Genomic DNA, 10,502 nt, shown 5'->3' with positions numbered 1-10,502 from the left:
TATATGAGAGAGGCAGTGTGTGTATTTATAAGGGTGCTTTCTGTGGAACTGTACACAACTAAATGAACGAATGGTAGGAAGTAGGCATGTTTGCTAGTTACCTTTCGTTTTCCAAACGCAATTCTTTTGGACCTTTCTGGGAGGTCAGAGAGTGAGAGATTATCAGAAAAGAGAAAAAGAAAATTGATTTGTAGCTAAGCTCTTCTTACTTCTGCGGCCAAAACACATGATGCAAGAGCTCATGTATTTCAAAGACGTGTGTTAGAGAGCAAGTTGAAAACATCATAGTTTTTGTAGGATTACCCTAAGGATCACAAGTTATTTACGAGTGACTAAACATGTACCTTAGATCAACACCAAGATATAACTATAGGTAGCACACACTATTTCCATCCATACTCGATAAAAATGTAATGTTTATTTCCTCAAACATCTTACTATTCCATGATGAATATACTTTTGTTATATCTTACCTTAATATTATTCAAAACACTAGTTGTATTGCCTAGATCAATCATCGACTCCATAGCATCCATATGTTCTTGTACTAATGCATCTTCTTCACAGTTATTATTGAAAATGTGATATAAGAATCTTTGTTTCACAACGTACATAGTAATATGAAACTAGAATAATCAATTGTTTGCTTCAATTACCGGACAATCTAAATGTATTGTTTATTCTTATATTTTCTTTTCCGTGTAACAAACAAAAGACTCGTGATTAGCATAGTAGACAGATCAACACCTAAAATTAAACATCTATATAACCAAGTAGTATTGATTCTTAATTTATTCCATTATTCGATTGAAGAAACAAAAACATCTAGCTATTCCTTTGTTCATATCTGATGAACAAGATCATTTTTATTCCTAAACATGTCAAGAAAATGACCAAAAGAATACAACCTCACAATCTCTGTCGGCATAAAAATACTACTACTATATATATATGCCTGTTGGGTCTTTGCAAAATCTCTCCAAACCTCTATGACCATTTTCCATGGTTGACTTCTCCTCCACAAGAGATGAAGAGATGTGAAAACTGAAACAGATCCAAACACGGCCTTAGTATTAAAGAACAGATAGATAGGGTAGGCACTGGGCTGTGGTCATAAACACTAGAACTGTGTGGCTGTGACACGTGGGGCGGTTAACCCCAAAAAGGGACTCGATGACTCCCAAATTACGCCGGTGAGGGGCCCTGCACATACTCGTATTCCTCGCTTTTTCTGTGGTCGGCTCCTATCTGTTCGACACGTCTGATGCCACCTCATCGTTTATAGTCCGTGCTCGCACGTTTTCTCGACACCTGTCAGTCAATCGCTGGGCAACTGAGTACCCGATGACTTCACATTTTGATTTAATTTTTTGGTCAATGGGTGTTCTTTAAACAGGCCAAACAGAGGATTGGAGGCCCAAAAGTATCCAATCCACGAGTCAAGTTTCCAACAAGCCCAGGGTGCACTTGAACCAGTCATGTACTAATCATGTGCACCGTTAAAGTTAACTGGTCTGTGGTTAGTCAAAAGACACAAAATCCAAATCTCACATTCAATTTCAATTTTTCCTAGAATTGTTAGCAGGCCGTGAAAGACCAGATCTTCGATCTTTGATTATGCTCTCTCATCTCCTTACCATTCTCCATCAATCAACTATTTCTATCTCACCCAACCAGACCGATTAACCTATATGCTTTACATCCCATCAGATTATCATTATAATACATGACCCATCATCTACTCTTCATGCATGATGCCATCTTTAATCCTTGCTTGTTGTTTGAACACACTTACAGATTCTTCTTCCTCCTCTTCGAACTTCACATTCCCCAATTTTCATTTCTTGGGTTCCCATTGCTTCCATATTTCCATTGCCTTTCCAAACCCGCCACTAGATTGAGATTGAATCATGGCCGCCAGAGCTCATCTTTCCACAACCGCGACATCTAAAACAAGGGCTGACCTTTCATTTTCCAGCGGCAATGGAAGCAACAGTGCTTCACAAGGCAGCGGGAGTACCGACGTGTCACATCCCGACCCTTATATTTTTATCTTATTTACTAGCTTGATTATAATAAGAATTTTACCGTCTCCGTCATTGAGGTAATAGTTTAATCGGTCCCTAGAGGTGTTTTGAGGGACGATTAATTTCGGGGAATTATTCATGGGAGAAAATATGACAACGGTAAAAATGGTAAATTTTAGCTAGTAAAAGGTAATTTTTATTCGGGTATTATTTTTCGGGGTGTTTTATTTTGGATTTGGGTGGTATAAGAAGGTTGGACCGGGCCAAGGGGTGGTCAAAGCCCATCCCTTTTTCTCTCTCTCTCCCTCCCGGTTTTCCCGCAACCGAGCCCTCTCTCCCCGCCGGTTTTCTTCTTGGCTGTCCGCCGCCGTCCGGCCACCAACCGCCGCCGCACCAGTCCCGTTCGGTCGGCCTCCAACCCAGCTACATCCCTGGACCGGTGACAGCTCCCCTAGCCCCGCCTTGAGGAAGATATCGGGCCCGACAGGTCCGACAGTGTTAAGCCTCCCAACGCCGGGATTCCCTCTTCCGGCCACCAAAACCGACGATCCTTGGCTCGTTTTGTAGCCCTCCTCCCGTGCAGCAACCCCTCCAAACAGCTCACCCTCTCTTGAGCTAGGTAGGGAGAAAGGTGAAGTTGAAATTCTAGAGCGTTTTTGATGTTTTTAGTCGATTACCCTAGTTAGGCTTGGAATTGGTGTTTGTGCTAGTTAGGAAAGTTGTAGAGCATGATGAGAGGATTATTCTGTCAAAATTTCATAGGAATCGGAGGTTGCCGGAATTGGCTTCCGGCCGCCGCTGCCGGCGGAGCCGCCGCCGGCGCCGCCACCGGTTGGGAGATTTTTAATGTTGTTAAATTTGGAATATTAAGGGGAGTTTATTGAAGTGAGTTATGAAATTTTTGGATGAGTTTTGGATAGGTTTATGAATTTCCGAAGTGTGGTATTTTTGGCGGTTAATTAATGTAGAATCCGGCCGTAGGATTTAAGTCGTATTTTTGGGGAGGTTGTATTTACGGCTGCCGAGTATGATATTTAAGTTCGGAGCGTTTCGATTTAAGAATATCAGAGTTAGGCAATGATGAGCGTATTTATGGCTCTCGGGTAATTTTGCTTATTTTGACTAAATATTGGATTGTTAGTTGGGAAATTAATATTATTTTTGGATCAGGACGTGAGGAGGCTCGAGCAGACGAGGCCCCAGAACGACGTCAGGCTTAGGCCTAATTTGTGAGTAGACTTTTGTTTTAAATAAAATGCATGCTAGAGTTCATGGTTGAACAATAATTGTTGCGGAATATTTTGACGATTTTATTTCTCTTGGAGAGTTATAAATATGTATTTATGAGAGAGTATGTATATAAAATGCTAGCTAGCCATATGTGTCTGTCCACCTTAATGGCGTAGCATATAACCGTATTATGGTGTGACGTGAACTTTGGACGTGAGCGTAGTAGCCCTATTTGAGTGTTTAATTCATATAGGGGGTATGAACACATATTTATACACATGTTTGTCCACCTTAATGGCGTAGTGTAGCACCGCATTAAAGCGTGACCTGAGCGTTGGACGCGAGCGTAGTAGCCCTTTATAGACCCATGAATTTATATAGGGAGTATGGACGAGTGTAAATACATACATATATTATAGAGTCTGAGAGACTCGATATTTTATGAGATAAAAGTTTTATCGCTTGCGGCATGCATTCGAGTTTTCCTTATAAATTAATTTGGGGAAACATAAATATTTTATTTATTATTTTATTTTTGTCCACTCACTCTAACGTTATTAAATGTTTTCCCCTGGGCCCTTCATTTTAAATTGCCCAGTCTGCAGAGTTCGGGTTGGATCTAGTAGGAGGCGAGGCATAGTCACCCCCATTTCCGCCAGTTTTCATCAGTAGGTTACCTGTTTGACCTACTAGTGTTTTCTTGCTTCCGCTAGTGTCTAGTAGCTCTGAATACTTTGAGATTATTGTATATTATTTCGGTGGTGTGCTCGGTCGTTTGATATTATGTTTAGAATTTCTGAAGGATAATTATGTGATGTTTGGACGTGTTGTATTAAGAGTGTAAATTTGAAATTTTCGAGTAGGGTTATCCATTTTTAAGGGAGGTTTTTATCAATCTTTTCGGTAAATTTTTCTTGGAGGTGGTCCTCGCATAACTTACTCCGGGTTTCAGAGTGAAATTCGAGGTGGATCGTGTCACGACGACTCAGACCGATCTCGTTTTCCGGCAACAATAAATTCTTTTTAGGTTTGAATCAGTTTAACGGAGTTAATATAGATGTTTGTTCTATTTTGATGACTAGATAAAATGAAAAGTTGTGATTGGATAATAACAGTCGATTCATTCGTACTTTTGTGCATTGAAAAATCTTCGGCTTTAGAGTAGCATTTTTGATTATTTTATTTTCCTTTGTTTTATTATAAACTTTGTTGCCGATTACCCAAAGATTGTGGTTAGCCACTGATAATTGTGATATGATACTTTTAGGTAGGGCTGGCACGGGCCCAGACCGGCCGTATTTTGACAAGGACCGAGACCGGGACCGGCGAAGTAAGTCCGGGCCGGGCTTTAACATGCCGGAAACAAGGACTGGTCAAAACCCGGACCGTGCCTGAACGGGCCGGTTTCTCGGGCTTTCCGAGCTTTGGGATATTCTGTTTCTTTCAATATTCAATATGTCATTCAAAGCCAACATCTCGAGTTCTCGACAACAATTTCATCAAACCTAAACACTATACCTGAAAATCTGAAACAACCCAGACTTGCCGGATTTCTTCGCCGAATCTGAATTGAACTCCACAACGAGCTCTTGCCATTGCTCCCGACTCAATTGACGAGGACTTGACAGATGAGGACGTCGTCGATGGGAATGACGAGCCCGACGAGACCCGACAAGATGGATGCTCTCATCGACAACAACGTCCTCGAGCTTCTGATTCAAAGTCCGATCCGGTTGAACGAGTCTGAGCTCGACGAGATGGCTGATGTGTATGACATGCTTGCGACGATCGACAATCGGATCGAGGTGACGTCGATGGCGAAAGGCAAGAGGTCCGGCCACTGGTTGTCGGGTAGAAGAGAAAAAGCGAGCTCGGAGACGGTGTTGCAGAGCTTCTTGGACATGGACTTGGAGGTGGACTCGGAGTGGAGGGAGGAGAGGAGCGGACTTGAGGGAGGAGTGGGTGGAGGGGGAGAGGCGGGACCAGAGGGGGAGAGCGGACTGCTGCTGCTGCTAAGTTGGATCGGTGGCAGAGAAGATGAAGAAGATTTTTTAGGGTATATGTATGTATTTGGGGGTTTGATATTGTATGGAACAGAAGCCCAGAAGGTAAACAATTACCTATAAGACTATAATGAATTAATGATAGGCTTAATGCATGGATACAGTATCCTTGGGCTTTCGGACCAGAAAAATTTACAAAAGTAAGGGACCGGGCCCGGCCCGACATATATTGGGACCGGCCCGAACATGACATTTCTAATGAGAAAACCGGTAAAAAGCCTGACTCGGCCCGACTGGTTCGGGTCGGTTTGTCGGTTTTCTTTTCTGACCACAGGTTTTATGCCCAGCCCTAATTTTAGGTCTAAAATCTTCCCACTTCTTTGATGACTGTATTCTTATTGCGCGAAAGTTGCAATTAAGCATCAAATCGAAGGTCATGCGGTGACAGTGAGTGAACCATCGACTGAATTGGAAACTATGGTCTATGACGGTCCAAGTGGGGGATGTTGGTGCTGCATGTATCGGCGGTGGCATTGTACCTTTTGGTGATGGCAGGTCTGGTTGGTGGACGACGACGGCGACGATACACCTCAGGAGAAAGAGGTTAACTCGTGCAGACCTAGTTGGGCTTGGGTTCGATATTGTGAGCTTTAGGCCTGCTTGGGTTTACAAATTTGGATTTGAAATTTGTTTCTCCTGCGCTTTCCCTTTACTTTGGGCCTTGCTGGGTTCTACAGAGGAGAATGATGGAAGGAATTTTCTGTTGAATAGCAGATGGAAGAGGCATTGGCGCCCAAGAAGAAGATATCTGCAATGTCAATGAATGTTGGGGAAGAGAATTATGTCTCCTCAATTCAGGTGTGGTTGTTACCCTTTACTGCTGCTTATGCACCGAAATTGAACTGAAAATAAAAGTGCTTAAACTACTTTGAAATAGTGAGCGTATTTTGATTTTTGAGTTTAGTTTTCTAGATAGTCTTGAGTCATAAGAGATGGCTCTTACTGTCAGCCCTGAGTGGTGTGCTATCTTGTTATTGTTTGCTAAATATGAAATTGATTGGCCTTCGTATCAAAAAAGAAAAGAAAAAGTAAGCCTAAGTTGTATGCATGATTGAAATTAAATTAGATAATCATTGACAAATACAATTATGGTTCTTGTTGTCCATTAGTTGCACATTTCCGCATGTGATTTTAATTTTTGCTAGCTTATCTTTGCTATCAAAATTAAAAGTTTATTTTATTTTATTTGGAAACATAATCATGACTGTCAAGAATAATATGTGACTATTAGGATACATACGTACATATATATTGCAGCTTCCTAGAATTTAATTTCTTTCATACACAATTGGTTATGTGTAAAACTGTCTTATTAAATTCTATATATCATGTATTATAATTGTTTTGTTTTCCTTTTCTAAAATAAAACGTAAAAATAGAAAATTATTGACAACAAAGGTATAAATATCCAATAACAACCCTACAAATATTATAAATACCCCCTAGGCCAAACAAACAACACACCACACACAAAAAAATTAAAAATTTTCTTGTTATTTCTTTTAGTTGTTCTAATGGCGGCTAGGGTTAATAGAGGTCGTCAAAGGATCCCATTGCAGAAAATAGAGAATGAGACTTACAGGTTAGTTACTTTCTCCAAGAGAAAGTCATCAATTCTAAAAAAATCAAGTGAGCTTTGCACCCTAACAGGTGCAGAGATGGCCGTAATCATAAGGTCCCCAGGGAATAAAACGTTCTCGTTTGGATACCCTTGTGTGCAAGCCATTGTTGACCATTATTTGTCTATGTATCCTGAACCCTTGGCCAACACATATATCATGCAACAGTTTTTAGAAAATTTCCCCAACATAGAACCGGGGAGTCTTAATGCGGAGTACACTGTTGTAAATGAGGGGTTGTTGTTCTATAGACAACAGAGTGAGGTGCTTACCAAGACTGAGAGAGTTGCCGAAGATGAACAACGATACAAGAGGTCGTTAAGAATTATGAACAATGAAGACCTAAACTCTTTTGAAAGAGACTTGATAAAGTTGCATGGTATTGTGGCTCAACAGTCTCAAGAGCTGCAACAAAGACAAGTTAAGGTGATGCAGTACAATAATGCAATGGGAGCAGTTTGGGGATTTCATTAGTTTCTACCGCCAAACGCAGCCATTGGTGGGCCATTTCATGAGGGGAATTCATCAAGCAACGATCCAATACGTTCTATTGCTGCTTCATCTTCCTCCTTTTCCTGGCGAGCGATTTAAGCATAATCTTGGACATGGATGGGTGATTTCTTTCAGGATACCAATTCATATACCATTATTATATTATGTCTTATGTTTATGCTTTTATTTGCTTTGTTTTGTGTGGTTTGGGTTGTTGAAGGGGTATGTGAATCCCTAACTTTATCTTTATTAATGTTTATGTATGTTTTTGTATTTCTTGTTTGTTTTTAGTTTCAATTCATGATAAGATCTTATGGTTTGTGGAATAAGGATTTCAAGGATTGTTATATGTGGAACATGTTTGTCATTCTCCATAGATGTCTCAATGATATGCTTGATTGGTGTAAATTGATGCAAGACATGAATTAGTCTGAGAAACTTCAATATAGATATTAGCCTATCACTTTAAAAAAAAATAAAAAAAAAAGATTTACTTTGGTTGTTTTATTTTTTCTAACATTATGAAGCATTTGGTATGTTATAACCCTCACTTGTGAGAAGTAGACCCTTGCAGCTTCTCAAATAGTGTAAGGAAATGTCTTGTAAACAAGAAGTGTTTCAAATGGCTTGAACCAGCACAAGTAAAGTAGCACAAGAATGTAAAATATTATAGTACGCCTTTCAAATGCACAGTCTTTTCCATTATTTTTAATTACGCTTCCAATTGAATTGTGAAAATCAATTGACGAGGAGTGTGAAAAATCAAAGAGTACGAAAGAAAATTGCGACAATAGCATCATCATATGAACAAGTAAAAACTCCATGATGATAGTACATGAATATGACATACTTGTATCAGAGTGCATGCACCATGGTTCACTTTTTCATAATCATTTTTTTTTTCACCTCAACAAAAATATTTTTTCTTTTTTGATAAGCTTTATAAGAGCTAGCTCATCGTTCTTACCCAAAATTTTATTAATATGAAAAAAGTACAAAGCTCGGGAAGAAACAAAAATCTCATGCTAACAAAAACTACAAGTGGACAAAATTCTAAAACAAGTAAATTAAGAAAAAGCCAATCTCTTTATCTTTTTTCTTTTTTACAAACTGACACCCAATTAAGATGAAGAAAACTTACCAATAGGCTAACCTGAGATGTCATGACCAAGTACATGAATTATGGCATAAAATACCGCCAAATAGAGGTATATGTGTTTGCACCAGAGTCAGAATAAGCCTAGCCTATTAGATTAGAGTATTCGGCCTAACTCACAAGAAGATCTAAAGGCTCTAGCTTATTGGCAACCGAGTTGCCCTATCTGAATATATGTGAAAAATGAACATTTGGTTTGGTGTATGCATGCAATTTTCCTAAGCTATACACAAGCGCCATGTAACAGACAAAGTCACCCTGAAGTACTTTAACAATATGTACGAATTGACTTCTAAGGCTCTAACCAAAGACTATGTCATAGATTACTCCAGACAATGTGATACCTTAATGATTGCTAACATTTCGGCATCAATAGCACCAAACACATGAGCAAAAATTGCAAAGCACCTAGGAAAGATGAATCATGATCTTGAAAATACTACCATGTCATAAAACATGTAGAATTATAATTGGTTCAACATGTTTTTTCTTTTTTATGATGAAAAGAAGTAAACACATTGATATTACACCAAAATTACATAATAACCTATCCTATTAGGGCCGATATTCAATTTTGCCGTCGTCGTTCCCATACCTACCGGCATGTCCTTCCGCTTCAGACTGATGCGAGGTACATTGCATATTACTACAGTAGATGGGGACTAGGCCTAGGGATTAAGCCTTCAAACCCGCTCCAAATGCCTAATGCAATATTTTTTCACGTATAATATCTTTTCTAAAAATCAAAATCCACAACTAAAAAGCTAAACTGTTAGCAAACTCTCATCGACATAGGGGTTTTACCCTTTTTCCCTTTTTTCCTTTATGATCATATGAAGTTTGCCCAAAATCTAGTCAAGACTCCCGTGACAAATTCGAGAGCACATGTATTGTGCCTGCTCTTGGGACATATCTTTAAATCAAGGAACGGCTTCTTCTCTAAAAAAGAAGATTGCATCATATTTAAATCACGTAAGAACCCAAATTCTACCAAAACTAGCTTGATCCCCATGCCTAAGACCCATATCAATCCCAAATTTTCGGATTGCCAAAGCGATCGTTGGGGCATAACTTGTCACTACCCTCGTTGCAACTACTTGCAAGTTAACACAACATAACCCATCACTTCCACGATCAGTAGTGACAACCCCAAACTTGCAGACCCACAACCATCCCATCACTGCGTAAAATACGCAGACAAAAGCCAAACCAATCAAAGACAAATCATCCTCAAATGTCGGCCATGCTACAAATCATGATAGCCTAAATCGAGACCCTTATAACAATGACTAGTCGCCTACCTCATCCGTTTTAGAGATCTTGCTTGAAATCATTTTGTACTTGTAACGAATGCAGATATTCCACAACCAGACACTATATATTCTCTTATACAATCATGATTCTATATGGGCCCTATTTTTTTTTTTGAAGAAACATAATGAATCCATTGGTTGTCATCATACGACAAGCGAGAGAGGTTTGAAGACAACTCTATTACATAACTCTGCCCATTTTCATGTATGCTATCCTATGAATATAAAAAGAAGGATTAAATTCAGTTTGCCACCTCGTACTTTAGGTCAATAATCAGTTTGGTCCCATATCTTTTTTTTTAATAATGTTGGTCCTTGTACTCTCAAATGACATCATCTAAGTCCAAAATTTGAATTTTAGTGCAAAAATGGGTGAGTTTGGTCCTTGAAAAAGGACTTTTTTTCTTCTTTAGAATGTTTATTTGCCCTATTTGTAGGTTAAAAAGCTCAAATGTGGATCCCCATGTCAGTTTCAAGTCAGCAAATAATATTATTTTTGAAGCCATATTAAAATTTTGGACTTAGTTTATGATGTTTGAGAGTACAAGGACCAACGTTATTAAAAAAAAGAAGATATGAGACCAAACTGATTATTGACCTAA

At 39.2% G+C, this 10,502-nt stretch overlaps 1 protein-coding gene across 1 annotated transcript; it reads left to right on the top strand.

Annotated features, from left to right (window-relative positions):
• Nucleotides 1-6,834: 6,834 nt before the first annotated feature.
• On the top strand, nt 6,835-7,413 carry LOC101297803 (MADS-box transcription factor 2-like). The gene has a single exon (XM_004292102.1). The coding sequence runs from the start codon at nt 6,835-6,837 to the stop codon at nt 7,411-7,413; it is 579 nt and encodes a 192-aa protein (XP_004292150.1).
• The last annotated feature ends 3,089 nt before the right edge of the window (nt 7,414-10,502 follow it).

Source organism: Fragaria vesca, linkage group LG2 (assembly GCF_000184155.1).
Source record: "Fragaria vesca subsp. vesca linkage group LG2, FraVesHawaii_1.0, whole genome shotgun sequence".
NCBI lineage: Eukaryota > Viridiplantae > Streptophyta > Magnoliopsida > Rosales > Rosaceae > Fragaria > Fragaria vesca.
The sequence above is the reverse complement of the archived record's forward strand: the minus strand, read 5'-3'. Positions and strand labels throughout refer to the sequence as shown.

Coding starts and splice junctions, on each gene's coding strand:
- LOC101297803 (XM_004292102.1), top strand. CDS start 6,835: ATGGCGGCTAGGGTTAATAGAGGTCGTCAAAGGATCCCATTGCAGAAA.